Source organism: Diaporthe amygdali (genome assembly GCF_026229845.1).
Source record: "Diaporthe amygdali strain CAA958 chromosome Unknown NODE_5_length_1802954_cov_64_987939, whole genome shotgun sequence".
Classification (NCBI taxonomy): Eukaryota; Fungi; Ascomycota; class Sordariomycetes; order Diaporthales; family Diaporthaceae; genus Diaporthe; species Diaporthe amygdali.
In genome coordinates, this window is record NW_026517025.1 from 1,243,311 (window position 1) to 1,262,910 (window position 19,600).

The 19,600-nt window shown below is 32.5% G+C and overlaps 3 protein-coding genes across 3 annotated transcripts; 1 reads left to right on the forward strand and 2 right to left on the reverse strand.

Moving 5' to 3' along the window:
- Positions 1 to 549: 549 nt before the first annotated feature.
- On the reverse strand, positions 550 to 2,559 carry J7T55_015542 (uncharacterized protein; the record flags this gene model as incomplete). Its single annotated transcript, XM_053139785.1, has 6 exons — positions 550 to 667; positions 1,190 to 1,380; positions 1,516 to 2,088; positions 2,141 to 2,344; positions 2,431 to 2,466; positions 2,551 to 2,559. 6 exons carry the CDS (start codon positions 2,557 to 2,559, stop codon positions 550 to 552), a joined length of 1,131 nt encoding a protein of 376 aa, XP_052997264.1.
- A 1,222-nt stretch (positions 2,560 to 3,781) lies between these two features.
- Positions 3,782 to 5,372, forward strand: J7T55_015543 (O-methyltransferase; the record flags this gene model as incomplete). The annotated part of the gene is made up of 6 exons (XM_053139786.1): positions 3,782 to 3,964; positions 4,052 to 4,178; positions 4,237 to 4,360; positions 4,422 to 4,593; positions 4,705 to 4,996; positions 5,056 to 5,372. 6 exons carry the CDS (start codon positions 3,782 to 3,784, stop codon positions 5,370 to 5,372), a joined length of 1,215 nt encoding a protein of 404 aa, XP_052997265.1.
- Positions 5,373 to 5,533: 161 nt separating this feature from the next.
- Positions 5,534 to 6,984, reverse strand: J7T55_015544 (FAD/NAD(P)-binding domain-containing protein; the record flags this gene model as incomplete). The annotated part of the gene is made up of 3 exons (XM_053139787.1): positions 5,534 to 5,864; positions 5,955 to 6,769; positions 6,871 to 6,984. 3 exons carry the CDS (start codon positions 6,982 to 6,984, stop codon positions 5,534 to 5,536), a joined length of 1,260 nt encoding a protein of 419 aa, XP_052997266.1.
- Between the last annotated feature and the right edge of the window lie 12,616 nt (positions 6,985 to 19,600).

The window sequence follows — 19,600 nt, forward strand, 5'->3', positions numbered from 1 at the left end:
AATAAGCTGAGTAATTTGAGTTTCTCACGGCTCTAATGCGGCGCTGGACTCTCCAATGACACCAGACCGGACTTTACCGTGTCCCAACATTTCCAGCATTTGGATGCTGCCTACCAATTGCAATCTGCTTTCTGAGCTGTGAAGGATCAATGAATGCTCCACAATTGGACAAAAATTGCGACACTGTGTCTATAAAAGGCATGCCAGTGGGTAATTCTGCAGGTGGGGGCAACAGTCATTTTGAAAGTTGCCTAGGTAGTCCTCTCAAGAGAATTGCTCTTGTGACCACAAAACAGTACTGTAGGATTCACCTATTGTGGATCTGACCCACAATAAGGAACGAATATTGTTGTACGTGAGTACTTGTTGGTCAGGCTCACCAGCGGCGCAGCGTATCTCCACGAACGGGTCCCAACATTGAAGTAGGCGGCTAGGTTTTCATACATGCCGAGGTTCACAACTCGGTGTACCTAGTTGTCGAGGACGTCCCTTCTCAAGGTCTGATTGTGTGTCAATCAATGGCCAAATTGTCTTGTTGGTTGGAGGGTTTCAGGTGTTGATTCGAGCTGTGGCCCTGCCCTTGCCCGAGTCCGCTGTGTTCGTCTCCACCTTTCTGACGACCAGTTCCACACAATTGGATATGCGCACTATTCTCAGCCGCACGGAACTGCAGTTCTACACGTGACACTCACTTGTCTGGGCGAGACTTTAAGTGTAAAACCTATGGTGATGGGGTGTTTTGAGGGGCATACAGGACGTATGCCGTACCTAACATAGCATAATTGTGACTCCAGAGGAAACTAAAACAGACCGTTTCTCCCTTTCAGGTCTCTCAAGTTCAAAGCAGAAAAATATTTCGCTATTCCGAGGCCACCCGAGGGTTGAGCCAATGCTAAGAGATGGAGAAACTCACACAAGCTGACCTTGCATGTGACTCTCATGTGCATGTTGCGTCCATTCTACCCTGACGGTCTCAGTAACCTTAATCCCACAATTCAAACCCATGTTAACCTTTGTAGGATTCCGTATTTCCGAACAGTCCTCACTAAGGCCTTCAGATGAGGCATGTATTAATTGATTTTCAGGAAAACGAGTGACTGCAGCACAATGCCTTCCTGCAGTATTCATTGCTCCCACCGGCACGAACCGAAGATCTTGAGAGCAGTGCCCAAGACCTTGACAAACTGACTCATTAGGAGACATTTGATTCTTGGATACGCCGGCCGTCCCGAAGTCGGATGCGTAGGATCCACTGCTTGCCCTCGTATGCAATCTAGGCTTGATGAAGCGATCCCAAAGCGGCTTGTAAGTCGGAATAGATCCGCTAAGGATAATCACGGAGAGCTCGAGTGATACACATATGTATAAAGTATATGTTTCCTGTGAGGGAGACAAGTCAGCATTGGACTCAACGCAGTCCTAGGCCTGGGGGGGGGGGGCTTGTTGGTTTCGAGGAGGGGCGGATAATTGAAGTTGATAGAACAAGATGGCAAAATCACAAGAGGACACACGAACCCATGTAAAGTCCGACCTCTTCGTAAGCAATTCCAACTCGTTGGCTTTGACGGCCGTGACAACGGCTCCAAAGACACCACATCCGAGCAGAGCAATAATGCCAGCCCGTTTTCTCAAAGAGAGCTGGAGTTTCCAGATGATACTTATAGGCATTGTGGCCAAAATAAGATCAAAAGCACATCCCCAAGCAGCTCCGAAAATACCGTAGTTTGCGTTGACTGCTGGATCCCAACACTTGGCCGTGGGCTTCAACGCCGGATCCCAGAGAGCTGCGACGGGGTCACATTGGGTGAAGTTGAAAACGGACGTAGTTACGGAATTAACAAAGGTGATAGCGATAAGGAACCAAAGAAAACGTTGCCGCCATTTGCCGGTCTTAGGTAGGAAGCGCATGATCAAGAAAGCCACAGCTATTTTCCCCGTGCCGCTGGCCATGATTCCGAAAGGCTGCGTTGCTTGGTGAAGCTTAAGAACGTAGACCGCATGCGAGGGTGGCTGAATGTACGCAAGATGACGCGTCCCGCCATTTATGCCGATGAGAATGACCATGATAGTGCAACCAAGGTATGTTAACTGACGAGTGTCAGCTTTGCCCAAGTCTGCGCAGATACCTGACAATACTTACCAATGTGAACAGCATTATCCAGTCATCCCATCCGTACTTCCACCGCGTTTTGAGCATTGACCGTGCCCAAAAACGTAGGGCAACCACGATGATGCCAATAGCGCCTTGGACAGACCAGGCTGCAATAAAGGAAGCCCTCCGGTCAATATCGGGTGGAGACAACTCATTCTGGCGGGGCAAGGTCGCCAGAGATACCATCTTCGACTGCTGGTGTCGCCCCACGACTCTCAGATCATAGATGTCAAAATTGAGACCAAACCGAGGTACGGTTGTAATGCAGAAAAACGAACCCAACCAGGCGCGTTGCAGAATCCAATGGCGGCACACTATTGAAATATTGCTGAAAATTCAGCATTACACTTGGGACTCCATCCAACGGCCTCTGATCCTACATTCTTTTTTTGGAACACAACTGGCATGTTGGGCGTTTGCTTTGTAGAATTTCACAGTATTACGTCGTGACTCGTCGAACGGATGACCCATCCCGCGTGATCGGAGGTTCGCTCGGATGTTCAGTATCTAAGCGCGAAGGATGCAATAGAATGGGGCACGTAGGGACCTGTTGGGACTTGATGCCAACCTGATATCCGGGCCGCGAGGCACTTTCGCCAGCATAGCTCCGGTTGGCTTGAGAGCCTTTGCAGACCCATCAGTAAGGACCGAATTGGTACCTAGTTGTTAAACACTTGACTGTGCAAATGAGTACCTAGCGTATGCTATATGGTCACCCCGTTGACGCAAAGTGAATAAATAATATACTATTGTATTACCTAGTAAAAATAAGCATATATTTAGGGCATTATCTGAAACGTATTTATATATTAATTGTTTTTCAGTGTTTTAATATATTTATAGGAGAACAAAGTTTTACATAATATTAATAATGTAATTAGTTTCAAATTTTCAATTTTCAGTTTTAAATTTTATATAATAGACAGTACAGAACCTCTTTTTTATTAGTTTTAAATGCTTAGTATTTAATTTGAGAAAGATACAACTTTTTCTTAAAAAGGACTATTGGAATTATTTATAATGCGTTAAAAAAGGGGGGGGGGGGCGTTCTAGTGGGCAACGGGTGTGCGGGAGGGGGCTGTGCGTGGGCAGTACTGCGAGTGGACCTCTCTTCCGTTGCTTTCAGCCAGTAAGACTTGCCTTTGGGGCTGGAGACCCGCCGCTGTTGGTAAACGACTAAGGTGTGATTACCGAAACAACGGACAAAAGCGGTGTGAACTCAGCTGCTGGCGGCGCAAGCAAACCAACAAAGTGGATATATTGATATGCAGTTGGTGCTGACATTGCTCATCCTGCTCTGCTGGGGAGGGGTTTGGAGCATTGTTGCATTGGCAGGGAGGTGTGGTAATTGGTGGATCTAGCCTCCAATATTTGTGGGTAGGTGGACCGTGTTCGTCCTGAGAGCTTACTGACTGATTGCCTGTAGGCGGCTGGAGGAGGAACAACAGTGCCTCTGGTCGTGCCTTGCGCGGATCCAGGGTTGAAGACGCAGCGCGGACTGAAATCACCTGGGTATATATTTAGTCTTGTCGCCGATGACGAGCTGCACAGATTACGCGGCCTTGTCTTACGCCGCAACCTTTTGTAAAGTCTTTCCACGGCCAGCATCCAAAAGTTATCCGATCCATCATGGCTATCAGCCCGGAAGAAGCCCTCAACTTGGCTGCCAAGCTTGAGGCTATTGCAGACAACCCAGAGAGTGTTCTTGGGCTGCAGAATGACCTGCTTCGCCAAAGACTGCGCGAGGCAGGGCGTAAACTCAGCCATGCGATGGAAATACCTGTCGACACCGCTCGTAGGCTGCAGTCTACGGTAAGTAATTAGATAGCCAAAATCTCCCCATTTCCGGAGACACTCCCAAGTCGCTCTCTGGCTTTGACTTGGCTAACCTTCGTCCAGCCCCTTGAGCTTCCAGCTGCCTTCATTGGTGTAGAGAAGGGAATCTTCAGCGCTCTGGCATCCCAAGCCGGTACAACGAGCACTGAAGAGTTGGCGGAGAAGACTCAGATTGACCCCGTTCTTTTAAGTACGTATGATTCCACCTCGATTCTGCTCTCAAGGACAAGACTGACTACTTCAACCAGAACGCCTCTTGCGATTCTATCAGGCCAACAATATGATTTCACAACCTGGGGATGATGCTTACGGCGCAAACAACATCACTAAGGGGATGAACACACTCTGCTGCTCAGCAGGTGTTGAGTACTTGTAGGCACTTGATGCTTTGTCTACATGGTACCTGATTCTTGCTGACGAGTTAAACCATCAGCTTTGAAACAGTGCTCCCGGCCTTCACAGCCCTTCCCCAATTCTTGCGGGACAATGGATACAAAAATCCCACAAACCCGGATCATCTAGCATGGCATGCAGGACATAAGACTGAGCTCAACGCTTTCCCGTGGCTGCTAAGCCACCCGCGTCAGATGGAAGTATTCATGCAGGTAAGTGTGACGAGTTGCCCTCGCCTTCCCTCCCTCATTTGCTAGACTGCGACTGCAGTGGAAGACTTTGAAATTTGTGGTCATACAAGTGCTAAATAAGGCAACATTAAGGCCATGGCGACATTGAGGGATGGTATGCCGAACTGGTTCGACATTGTTGACTTTCGCGAAGAAGTCCTTCACGGGCATGATACGGAACCAGCCATACCTCTCTTTGTGGATGTAGGCGGGGCCATGGGCCAACAATGCATCTTCTTCAAGAAAGCATACCCCGACCTTGAGGGAAGGGTTATCGTTCAAGACCAGGCACAAGTCGTTAGCCAGATTGAAGCGACTCCTCTACCAGGCTTCGAGGGTATCGAGGCCATAGCTCACGACTTCTTCAAGCCACAGCCAATTAAAGGTACGCGCTTCGAAAAACACCATGTCTTTATATTTCAACTCCCACTAAAAGTGAAATAGGAGCACGCGCATATTATCTCAGAATGATATTTCATGACTGGCCTGATCACAAGGCCGTTGAGATTCTTAGACATCTCAGGGACGCCATGACAGAGAGCTCTTACCTCTTGATTGACGACACGGTCTTATCTGAAAAGCAGGCTCCATGGAAAGCCGCATTCTTGGATATGACAATGATGTGCCAACTCGGGGCTCAGGAGCGCACCAAGGCTCAATGGGAAAGACTCACAGCTGAGAGTGGATTCAAGATTCTTAAGATTTGCGAGTACGCGCCTGATGCTCAAGAAAGTCTCATTATTGCCGTTAAGTCGCCGTAGTGCGCGGGAAAGGCCGCCACTGCGGGTGGTATTGAAGGAGTACCAGGGATAGATCATGAGGATGAAAGGTCTGCAGCACCCGAGTCACATCAATTCAGCAGTTAGAGGTCAAAGGCTTACTGGATATCTCGTTTGATGGTTTAACGACTCCATATCCAAAGCTATTCTACCATTTTGCAAGAATGTGCATCCGCCTCCACATCATAGTCATATAACCAATGCGTCAAAATTGGGTCTGCAAAGGGATTTGGAAAGCCTTCAACAAGCTGGCCCTCACGTAGTTGCCGATCTCTCAGCTCCTGATTCGGTCCGTCCGGTAACTGGTAAATTTCACCGGCCTTTTGAGCCCTGCTTCGCACCGTGAAAGCCCTGGATTGCCGGCGCTCGCAAAACTCCTTTAGCCTAGCTGGGATGTCACCCAAGATGGCATGTTCATCAAACAGATGCCCTAGAAATGCACCATCTTCAACAGCTTGTGCAGCACCTTGGGCCCTGGAGTGTGAAGAATTAGTCAACTCTGGAGTATATGGCTGGAAAGCGTGGAAAAAACGGCCGAATCAAATAGCCTCAGGAGCAACGTACAGGTAAGGCGTCATAGCATGCGCAGCGTCTCCAATCAGGATGACATTGTGAGCGTCTTCATCGATCCATATGCGATTTTCCTGTGGAAGCTGCAGCAGCGTCCAGAACCTCGCTTCCGTCGCCATACTAAGCAGCCTGATGAACCGCGGATCCCAGCCCTCAAAGATTTCCCTGAACTCATTCATATCTGCCTTTCGGGGACCAGGTATCATTCTTCCTTCAATAGGGTCAGGACAAGTGAGCGCAATGTTCATCAAACCACCACGCTTTATTTCATAAGCGACCACGTGTCTGTGCGGGCCAAGCCAGACTGTAATGGCGGAAGGTTCCACCAAATCACGAAGGCTGGGATCGGCGCGTACTTTTTCAATGTCGATAGTAAATCGATAAACTAGTTTTCCGGTAGCCTGAGGCTTGTATGGGTGACCGAGAAGGACGCTGCGAGTAAAGCTTCTCTCTCCGTCTGCGCCAACAAGAAGATCTGCCCGGAAGGACTGGCCCCTTGTGGTTACTACCGCGCTTTGGGCCAAGTCAAGATGAGAAACAGCGCTCCCTGTTTCCAATCGAACACCCAAGTCCTGCGCTTTGGCAACGAGGACCAGTAAGAGATCATACCGATGTATATTGAGATATGGGAAACCGTAGGTTCGTTCAAAATCTGGATTGACGCGATAATTTTGCAAAAGATCGCCATTTCGATAGGAGCGGAAAGCCAGATACTCAGGCTGGTCGGACCTCTCACGTATTTGGTCCAAAATGGCCCAACTCTGCATTATGCGCGTGAAATTGGGCAGCAACTGGACACCTGCTCCTAGCTAAAGGTTTTTGCTCCATTAGTATCCGTTCATAAAGCCTTTCTGTGCAATATTGCGGCTGCCGGCTAATGCCGTCTATAGAAATTAAGGAACCCACTCACCTCTTTGAACTCGTCCTCCTTCTCAAGCAATGTGACGGCATGACCTGACAATCTTAGCCCAATAGCGGCACTGAAGCCCGCTATGCCTCCACCAATAACGACGACATCCAACATCGTTGTGCGGCCTTAAGGGAACTGAGAATTACGATAGGCTAACAACCCAAGAACAGAACTTGATTGTTTGACAGTCAAAGCCGCTCCGGATAAGAGGAAGACGGCGAGTCGAACGATATATAACATGCCAGAACATGTTGGCTCGATCCTTCCGATAGCCATTTCGGAATATCTCCACTTTTCAGCTAAACCGTGCTTCCTTTCGAACCTCCCACTGTGGGTGGTGCCAGTGGGGCACCTCCTGAATGTTACATCAGTCGGACGACCTCTTCACGCACAGCCGTTTCCCACCAAAAAGCTAAAGTTTTAAGGATATTACATTTAATTCAATCAAAATACTGAAACTGTGTGAATCGTAGTATTAGCGTTTATAGTAAGCTAATTAGTTTATTAGGCCTACAGCTATAAGTAGGCTTTAAAAGGATGCAGCCTTTAGTTGCTTCCTATAACTAAGCAAGCAACCCACACCTAAATAAATACTAATATTCCTAAATACATATTATATTTAAATATATAACCCAGCTAATACTAATTAGTAATTATAAAGGTAATTATAAATAATTAAATATAAAAAGAAATAGTTTATTATTTTAAAATTTATATACTATTTATATATACTTTTTATAAAGCAGCTATATTAATATTTTATTACAAACATAATAGGAATAAAACTAGGGGAGCACTATTAGTTCCTTAAAGGCGCAGATAAACCCTATAGGCTAGTAGGGCAGGCTTAAAAGAATTCGCTATATAATAGAAGCAGGTTATGTAATAGAGTAAAAAGATAATTAAAATAATTAAAGCAATACTTTGCTCTAGATAATTTAAATAATCCAACGCTTTTATTGCTCCAGGTAAGCAATGCTTTAAGTAAGCCGCTAAGAGCAACGCTCCTGTTGCTCTAGCTAAAGAGATGGACTATATAGATTATACTTATTACTAATAGATAGCATTAATTTAAAACAGCTTTTCAGCAATTAATTTAAATATTTACCTAAAATAGCTATAAAGCTTTTAATCTACTATTATTATATATTATTTAAAATATTACTACTTTAAATATTCCTTAAATATAAACCCGCTTACTAAGTTTATTAGCTAGGAACCAGCTATAATTATCACATTTTGACTACTCTTATTTGGATATTTTATATAGACTTTAAGCAATAACTTACACAATTACCACCCTTACTTCAACATATCTTCCAGCCGCACCCAGAAGAACCTCTAGCAAAAGCTAGACAATAATAACTTTGAACTCTTACAAGCCTAGTACCTTAAAATAGTTAAGGAGATTAAGAAACTCCATACCTATATCCAGGAACAGGCCAGCTAAAACAACAAAGTAGAAAAACTTAAGGCTAAAGTCAGAACACTTCAAAGCACTGCCAATATTATTAACACCCCAATCAAACCCAAAAAATCTATTAAGCTTACCAACCCAACCCCCTATAATAGTTCCCCAGGACAGTTATAGGCCTACCTCACCCAGATTAGGGCTTACCAGCGCTTCCACAGCCTCAACAATTAGTTCAATAGAAAATAAGTTATATATGCGGCCTCCTTCTTAAAAAAATAGGCCCTAGCATAGTTTAAACCTTACCTCACAAACTTCCTCAAAAAAAACAAGTTTAAACAATACAAGCAAAAAACCCAGAACATTTTCAGCAACTTTAAAAACTATAAGCTCACCCTTAGGTTACTCTTTCAGGACCTGGATAAGGAACGGCAAGCAGAAAGGGAACTCATAAAACTACACTAAAAGGGACCCGCCACAACTTATACTACAGAGTTCCGCCAAATCTATACCAGAATTGACTATACTAACACTACAAAGATCTTTATATTCTATAATGGGTTGAAAGATAAAGTAAAGGACAAACTATTTAAACTAAACTAACTAAACAATTTCATTCAATACATAGAATTAGCTATCTGAATTAATAACCAAATCTACAAGCGCAAACTCAAAAAAAAAAGGTAGGACTTAATACGTCCCTTCCGCTAATAAAACAAGCTAAACTCCAGAAAACAGTACTAGCTATAGATAATAGCTAGCAGATAGCATTTAGGCCTAATAAAACTTAACGCCGCTCAAAAGAAACCTAAAAAGAATATCAAATACTATAACTATAGCAAAAAAGAACACTTCGCACAAAATTGCCAAAGTAAAAAGAAGGATAACTAGAAACCAGTACTAAAGTAACAATAGGCTAACCTAGCCACCAAGGAACCTATAGAAAACTATACATCTATAAGCTAAACGGTATACTACAACAACAACTGCAATACACACCTTTTAAGCAAAGAAGCGTTAGAATAATTCCTAAAGGCGCCTAAGGGCTAAAAAACTCTTACAATAGCAAAACGGAAACTACTTGCAATCGCAGTTAGCACTAACCAGGTAGTACCTCTAAATCTAAAGGACTAAAACCCCTATAAACAGATAGATAAGGTACCCCCTATAGTACCTAACACTAGCATTACCTAAATTGCAATCCTAAAACAGAATAGAAGCGCAATAATATTAGCAGTCTATAAAAAACTCCCTACACTACTACCAGCGCATTTTCCCAACAACAACCCTTAAATATACCATCAGCACCTAAACCACAAGGAAATTTTATAGGCTTTATATATTTTTAACAGGTATAGGATATATTATGCAAGCAAGATTAAAAAGGATTTCTTTCCCAAATAGCTAGGCATAATAAAAATAGCAAGGCTCTATAAGCAAAAGGAACTATAATACTAGAGTATTTAATAATACTCCTTAGGCTAAAGATATACAATCCTTAAACTTTAAACAAACTACCCCCTATACTACCTATAAAACCTTAAACCATAAAGGTACTATCTGCAAACCAGCTATTAAATACACCTTAAACTAAAACTCTAAAACTAACACCAACACTGCTAACCCAATATAGTCTCACCGCTTAACAAAGAAAACATAACACCAAAAAACCTTACTACTGCAGTATAAGCGCTAAGAGTAGCAAAAAGGCTTACACAAAAAGCTATCCAACAAATTAAAAAAATCCTAGTAAAAAACTAAATAACAAAAAACAACCAAGGCCGAGTCTAAATAAGCCTTAACCGGCCTCAACCAACACAAAAAGGTCTCTCTACACAACAGATACCAAAAAATATAAGCATATAAAAATTATACTGCAGATTAAATAACAACCCTTTATAGTACTCCTAAATAGCGGAGTACAAGGAAACTTTATATTACCAGCAGTAGTAAACTAATATAAAATACTATAGCAACAAAAAACAAAACCCTACGCACTTAGCACTATTAATAAATAAAAGGTACTCTACAAAAACAGGATCATCAATATAAAAACTAATTATCTACTAGTTATCTTTAACAACTATAAGGAAATCATCCAGTTTAATATTATAAATATAGCAAAACACGAAATTATATTAGGGATTTTATAGCTTAAAAAGAGTAACCCCTAAATCAATTAAACTACTAGCCAGATCTGTTAGAACCAACTAATAGATGGGAAAGTTAAAGATAAGGGAACGAATTTAGTCCCTAAGGATAACCGCAATACCAGTGCTTATACAGATTTATACAGCAAACCTCTTTAGGAATAAGAGAAAGACTTAGTCACTAAAGCGGGAACAGCCAACCCCCTAAACAAATCAAACAAACAGCAGCAGCACCTTAGTTTACTACGGACCAAAGGAAAGACAAAGCAGCTAGCCCAAGCAATATAGCAGTAGATACAGGAAATCCAAACAATACTTAAACAAGTACGCTACCTACCAGAAATCCCAAAAATCACAGTTACATCCCCAAAAGGAACTTTACAATAAACATAAAGACAACAACATCTGGCGCACCATAAAATAGTACAGCCGCTACTCAAGAAGTTTATCTATTTCATACAACAACAGAAAAAGACAGACAACCTGAAACAGATCCTAAAAAAGTACCAGAAATACTCAAAGCTATTCCAAGCAATACTTAACACTAGACTACCCGAGCATAATTAGTAGAACTATAAGATACCCCTAAAAAAAGGAAGTTACCCCAAGTTTTATAAGATCTACAACCTCAACAAAGAATAGCTTAAAGCATTGTGAGAATACCTTGATGATAACCTAAAAAAGAAATATATCCAACCGTTTATATTACTTATAGGCTACCCTATCCTTTTTGTGCCTAAGAAAAACGGAAAGCTATACCTCTATATAAACTACCAACAGCTTAACAAAATCACGATTAAAAATCGGTACCCCCTTCCGCTTATTAAGGAATTACGCGATAGACTTTAGGGAGTATAATAGTTTACAGCACTAAATCTCAAGGGTGTTTACAACCTTATTAAAATAAAACACAAAAAAGAATGGAAAACCGCCTTTAGAATAAGGTATAATTACTTCAAATACTTAGTTATACCTTTCAGCCTTACTAACATACCCGCCTCTTTTCAGGCAATAATTAATAATATTTTATAAGAATACCTTAACTACTTTATAGTAGTTTACTTAAATGATATCCTAATCTTTTTAAAAACACTTAAGCAATATAAGCAGTATATACACCAAGTCCTTTAAACTCTCTAAGATGCTAAACTTCTAATAGAACCAGAAAAGAGTTACTTCTATATACAAAAAATCAACTTCCTTAAATACACAATCCAACTAGGAGAAATCAGAATACAAGCTTCCAAAATTACGGCAATTAAGGATTAGCTGACCCCAACTAACATTAAAAAAGTCAGGGGCTTTTAAGGTTATATCAACTTCTACCAACAATACATTAAGAACTACAAAAAGTTATTTATACCATTAACTAACCTTATTAGGAAGGATTAACCTTTTAAATAGGGAAAAGAGGAATAGGATGCATTTAATAAAATCAAGGAATAAGTTCTTTTAAAACCTATACTCACAAAAGCAAACTTTAAGAAGGTCTATAAAATAAGCACTAATGCTTTAAACTTCGCTATTAGAGGAGAACTAGGATAATGCAATAAATAAGGATAATTTTACCCTATTGCATTCTTCTTACAAAAACTTAACAAACCTAAACTAAACTACCCAATATATAATAAAAAACTAATAGTAATTATTGAAGTATTTGAAGAATGGGAATACTATTTAATTGGAGTAAAATACTAAGTATAAGTATTTATAAACTATAAAAACCTAGTACACTTTATAACTACTAAGGAACTTAATAAGCAGCAAATTTAATAGTTAGAATACCTCTTACAGTTTAATACTAAAATTATATATCAAAAGGGATTTGAAAATAGAAGAGTAGATGCTTTTAGCAAACAGTTAAACTATTAGTAAGAGGTTCTACTTAAAACCTATATAGTACTCTATAAGAACCTAGATGGAAGCTTAGGTATAAGGTGCCTAAAAGGGCGGTTTACTGCAGACCAACTAAAAAATAACTTATTAAAGTAATAAATTACAGCAACCTATTAAGTGCAGTTTACCACAAACCAACTCAATCAGGCAAAACAAAGCTATAAAAATATCCCAAGCAATAAAAAGAAGTAGCTATAAGATATAAATAGAACCCTATTCTACAAAAGAAAATACTACCTCCCAACAGCTCTCCAAAAGAAAGTTATCAAAGAACTTTATAAAGCACTAGTATATAGCCACTAAGGTATCTAAGCTATATACTTAAGGCTAAGACGATACTAGGATTTCCCTAATATAAAATAAAAAATAGCCCAGGTTATTAATAAATACAACCTCTACAACAAAAGCAAGCCCGTAAAATATAAGCCATATAAGCTATTACAACCACTACTAATACTAAATAGACCATAGAAATCAATTAGCTTAGACTTTATTATTAAGCTTCCCCCATCTAAAAAACTAATAATAAAAGTCAGCTATAACAGCATCCTAATCATAATAGACAGATTTATAAAGTATATATACTTTATACCCTATAAGAAAGCCAGCACAGCAGAAAAACTTACCTACGCATTCCTCAGAACAATTATCAGCTAACACAGGCTACTAGATAAAATCATATCTAACCAAAATAAACTATTTACATCAAACTTTTAATCCTTTTTAATAAAACAACTAAAAGCTAAATACAAACTTTTAATAACAGTATATCCACAAACAAATAAGTAAATAAAACAACTCAACTAAATATTAAAATAATATATATACTGCTATATTAACTATTAGTAGAATAATTAGGTACTATTACTACTGTTAGCATAATTTATATATAACAATACAAATACACACACTACTAATATTTTGCTATTTTATACTAACTACAAATTTAATCTAAATATTTATCAATACCTAATTTCTAATATAAAAGCATTATAGGCTACTAACTATATAAAATAAATTAAAGATATTTATAGAAAAATTATAATAAATTTAGGATTTATTTAAGAACATATAGTAAAATAGGCAAACTAACAAAGGTTAAAGGGACTAACCTTTAGAAGGGGAGATATAGTTTACCTACTCTATAAAAAACAAATTAAAACTAAGCAATTTAACAATAAACTTAATTTTAAAAGATTAAACTATTTAAAATTAAAAAAAGAATATCGAAAATAAACTATAAACTTGCGCTACTAAAAGGAATAAAAATCCACCTAGTTTTCTATATTTCTATATTGGAACCCATACTAGCTAACATAATATTAGCTATTAGTATTAAGCTTAATAACTATAAACTGGAATATAAGGTAGAACGCATCCTAAACCACTAAACATATAGGAAAACAACAAAATACCTAGTCAAATAGGAAAATTATAGCAATAAAAATAATTTATAAAAACCTATCCAAAACCTAGCAAACTACCAAAAAACACTTCAGATATACCACTAAACAACCAGCCAGAAAAATCCACATCAGCAGACTCCATCACAAAACCCCAATCCACAACACCAAAACCCCCATTCTATTAAACATCAAAAACAGCTTCAGACTTTTTAGCTACAACTCAATTAACAGCCTTAGCACAATCAGCCTCCTTAAACGTATCCAAAGCAACCAAACCTTTATTTACCAAACCAGCCCTATAACAAACTAAAAACTCCCTTTAACAACGTAAACAATCCAAACAGGCCATCGCCTTACTTGCCTAACAATAAGCCTTACATAAAGCCTCTTAGGCCTCAAGCTCCTAAGAACGCAACTTCTTTTCTTCCGCAATAACCCAAAATACTAAAGGAATAGTCAGAAGAAAAAAAAAAAAAAAAAAAAAAAAAAAAAAGAAAACAGAAAAACAAGGAAAACCAAAACTCACAAACACTCATTAGCACCCCAAAGCTATCACACCTCTTACCTTACTTAACACAGGCAAAACAACGGAAAACACCCTCCATCATCCAACAAAACCACCCCTTCATAAAACAAAACAAACAAAGCATAACTTCAAAGCCTAACAACTCAATAAACGCAAACAGTCAATCATACTAATCTGATTTCTTAAAACGCAGTTTCTCTACACGCAACAGCATAATTATTAGCAGAACAAACACAACAAACACACAAAAGAAAACAAAAGAGAAAAAAACTTACCTAAGTTCTTTAAAAACAAAAAAACAATAAAGAAAGGGAATAATATCATAAACGTAACAGGAATAAAACTAAAAAAGCACTATTAGTTCCCTAAAAGCGCAAATAAACCCTACAAGCCAGCAGGGCAAACCTAAAAGGATTTGCTATATAACAGAAGCAGGTTATATAATAAAGCGAAAGGATAACTAAAACAACTAAAGCAACGCTTTACTTTAGATAATCTAAATAATCCAACGCTTCTATCGCTCTAGGTAAGCAACGCTCTAAATAAGCCGCTAAAAGCAACGCTCCTATTACTCTAGCTAAAAAGATAAACTATATAAATCACGCTTATTACTAGTAAATAGCATTAGCTTAAAACAGCTTTTCAGCAGTCAATCTAAGTATTTACCTAGAATAGCTATAAAGCTTTTAATTTATTATTGTCACATATTACTTAAAACATTACTACCTTAAACGTTCCCTAAATATAAACCTGCTTACTAGGTTTATTAGCTAAAAACCAGCTATAATTATCACATATTTATTTACATTTATAGACTTATATTTATTATAAGTATTTTTTATAAATATTAATAAATTATTATATAATTAAAAGGATTTAAATATAATAAGTATACTTTTTAATTTAATTATTTTAAATATTTATTATACTTTAAATTAAATATTAACTTTTATTAAGCTCTAAACTTTTTATTTATTTTTATTAATAAATAAATTTACTATATTTTAATAATACTATAGTATATAAAAAAAAAGCTATTACTTATATATATTTACTATATATTTAATAAATAACCTTAAATATAGCTATACCTAATTTTTTTTACTTATAACCTTTTTATTAATTATAAAAACTTTAACTTTTTTATATAATATAATACTTACTTTTTATTTATTTATTTTATTTTAATATTTTATTATTAATAACTTTTATTAATATTATAATAAATAATAAAATTAAATTTATTTTATTATTAAAAAATAAGTTATTAAAATATAATTTATTTTTTAATACTATATAAAATAATATTTACTTTAAATATTATTAAATAAAATAATTTAATCTTTTTTTATAAAAATAATTTATTATTTTTAATAATAAATTAATTTACTTTAATACTTTTATTATATTTTATATTAATAATTATAAATATTTATAATTAAAAATAATTTTTAAATATTTTTAAAATAATTTTATTAAATAATTAAAAAATATTTTTAAAAGTATTATATTTAATTATATTTTTAAACTTAAAAAAATTTTATATATTAAAGGTATTTTTATAAGTTTTAATAAAAAAGTTAAATATTTAAAAGCTTTAATAATTATTTTTAAATTAATAAACTTTTTAATATAACTAATAATAACTTTTTAAAAATATTAAAATTTAAATAAAGTTATATTTAGCTATAATTTAAAACTAAAAAAAAATAAAAATTTAATTATTAATAATTATTTTAATATAAAAAATTATTTTAATATAAATAATTTTAATTTAAATAAATTTAATTAAAAGAAAAAAAAAAAGAAAAAGAAAAAAAAAAAATAGTAAAGCTTATTAGTAAGAAGTTTTTTAAAAATAAGTTTAAAAAGAAAAAAAAGAAGATTAATAATAATTTTAATAATAAATTGTTTTTTTTTTTTTAATTTTAAAATAAATAAGAATAAAAAAAAAAAAAAGGATAAAAAGAAAAAAAAGAAAGAGAATAAAAATAAAAAAAAAAAAAAAAAAAGTAAAAGAAGAAAAAAAAGAAAAATAATAAATCTAGTAATAATAATAATCCTTTATTATTATTAAATAATAATAATAACTTTTTAAATAATAATAATTATAATAATTTATTTTTTTTAATAATTTTATTAAATTTATAAATATATTTAAAAGTTTTAACCTTTATTTAATACTTTTATTAATTTTAATTATTAATAAACTATTAAATTTTATTATAATAATAAATTTTAATAAAACTTATTAAAATAATAAAATATATATTAAATAATTATATAATATTTTTAATAATAAAGTTTTAATTTTTTTTAATATTTATAAAAATTTAAAAATTAAGCTTAACTAGTTTAAAATAGCTTTTTTATTTATATTTAAGAGTAATATTAAAACTTTTTACTTATATAATATTAATAAATTAAATAATTTTACTAAAGCTTATTATAAAATTAAACTTTAATTTAATATTAATATAAACTATTAAAACTATTATATAAACTAAAATATTATAATTTTTTTTAATTTTTAATAAAAATATTTAAATAAAGACTATATTAAAATTTTATAAATATTAATTAATAAAATAATTTTATATTTTTAAGTATTTAAATATAATAAATATAATAATTAACTTTTAAAAAACAATATACTTTAAACTATTAAAAATATATTAAAATTTAGCTTTACTCTATATACTACTCTAATTTCAACTAAAACTTTATTCTTTAGCTTATAAATATTATTTAATATTAATATAAATACTAATACCTAATCTTTTAATATAAGTAATAAAGATATAAAAAAAGCTAATAATTAATTATACTTTAATTAATAATATAATAATTTTAATTATTATAATAATTATTCTTAATATAATAACTTTTAAAATAATTTTTATAATAATTACTATAATAGTTAAGATAACTTTTATAACTATAGCAGCTATTAAGCTTTATAATAAAATAGTTATTAAAATAATAGTAATAAAAAAAAAATATTTTATATATAATAAGAAAAAGTATTAATTAACTTAATATAGTTTTAAAAAATACTATTAAATAAAAATAATTTACTTTACTATTTATAAAAATAATAATAAAAAAATTATTAATACTAATTTTATAATATTTTTTAGCTAACTTTAAAAATTTAAACTTTAAAAATTATAATATTAAAAATAATAAAAATAAAAAGTAAATAACTTATTTCCTTACTAATTAAGCTTTTTTATACTTAATATCCTTTAATATAAATATCTTTATAAATAAAAATATTTTAAAATTTATTAATATTTTTACTTTAAAAAAATAATATTTAATAATAAAGTTTTAAAATATTATTCTAAATATTAAAATAATAATATTCTTTACTATTAGATATAAGCAACTTTTTATTTTTTAGTAAAAAAATTTATTTATAATAATAAATACTTTCTAAGCTAATAAAGCTTTTATTAAGTTTAAATAAAGCTTATAGCTTATATTATTTAATATAATTTTTCTTTTTATATTTATTAAAATAATTACCTTTTATATAATTAATATATTTACCCTTTTTTTATTTTATATTTAAAATATAAACTAATTTTCTATCTTTTTTTAAAATATTATAAATAAAATAATTTAATATAAACTAAAATAATAAAAAAAAACTTTTTTTATTATATAAAAATAAAAATATTTATAATTTTTTATTTTTATTAAAAACTAAATTAAAAATATATTCTTAACTAAATTTAAGCTTAAATAACTATACTATTATTTTAAATATTTATTTATTAAATAATTAATTTATTTATTAACTAATATTAAGTATATTATTAAACCTTTTATTTTAAAAGCAATTTTTAAATTCTATTATTATTATTAATTTTATAATTTAGCTTTAAAAAAGTTTAAATTTAACTTTAAAAATAATTTAAATTTTAACTATAAGCTTATTATTAATATTATATATTTAAGTAATAAGCTAATCTTATATATAATTAACTTAATAACTTTATTTTAAACTAAATATTTCTTTTTATTTTTATTAATAAAAAATATATAAAAAGCCCTATATCTAATATAAATTAATACTTACTTTAAACTTTTTAACTATATTATTTATAATATTAATATTAACTTTATTTTTATAAAGTTTAAAAATACTACTAAAATTATAAAAATTACTTATAAATAAGTACTTACTAAAGCCTATTAATTTATTAAAAAAATTAAGCAATATTACACTTTTATTTAATAAATATATAAGATTTTATATACTAAACTCTTAAATATATTCTTTATAAAGTTTATACTTTAAATAGCCTTTAAAGCTATTATTAATATAGCTAATCTAAATAAATTTATACTTATACTTTTTATTTTTAAAGCTTACCCTTAAATAATATCCAACTCTTTATTTATACTATTTACTCTAAAAAAAGCTAAAGCAATTTAAAAAGCTATAAAAGCATTAAAAAAATTAACTACTAAACAATAAATTAATACAGCTTTAAACACTTAAAATAAACTAATAATATTAAACATTCTAATATTCCCTTTACAAAATAATATCTAAATTTTAAAAAAAAAAAAAAGCTAATAAAGCCTATATAAGCTTTTAACTATTAATAATTATAATATAACCCTTAACTTACCTAACAGCTTAATTACCTTTTAATTAACCTTAATTTAACTATACTATTATAACAACAATATAAATTTAAAAAATAATATAACAACAACTATTAATACTAAACCATAATAATAAATTTTACTATAAATCAAATTTAATCTAAACCAATATTAACTACCCTTTAAGCCTTTTTAGCCTTAATAATAAAAATAACCTTATAAATTTAAGAATAAGCTTAAACTAATTAAAATTCTATTTACTTAATAAAAGAAAAATAATTATAAATTTACACTTAAGCTTTACTATAATAAAGTAATTACTACTTTCAACAATCTTTTTAAAAAATTTAATACCTAAAAAATATTAAACCTAATTAAATATAATATTTTTTAATTTAAACTTTACCACTTTAATAAATATAACATATTTAAACTTTTTAAGTTTTATATAATTTAAAAGATTAAAAGTAAAACTAAAAAACTATATAAAAAATTATAACTTATTATATAAAAATATAATAATAAAAAAAAAAAATATCTTAATATAATTACTAACTATATAAAAAATTAGCTAACACTTAATTATAGCTTTAATACTATCCTTATTAAAAATAAGTATAATTATTAAGCTTTAAAATATTACTTAAACCTACTTATAATTTAAAATAATACTAAAATATATACTTTTTATAAGCTTACTACCAAAAATTTAAAATAA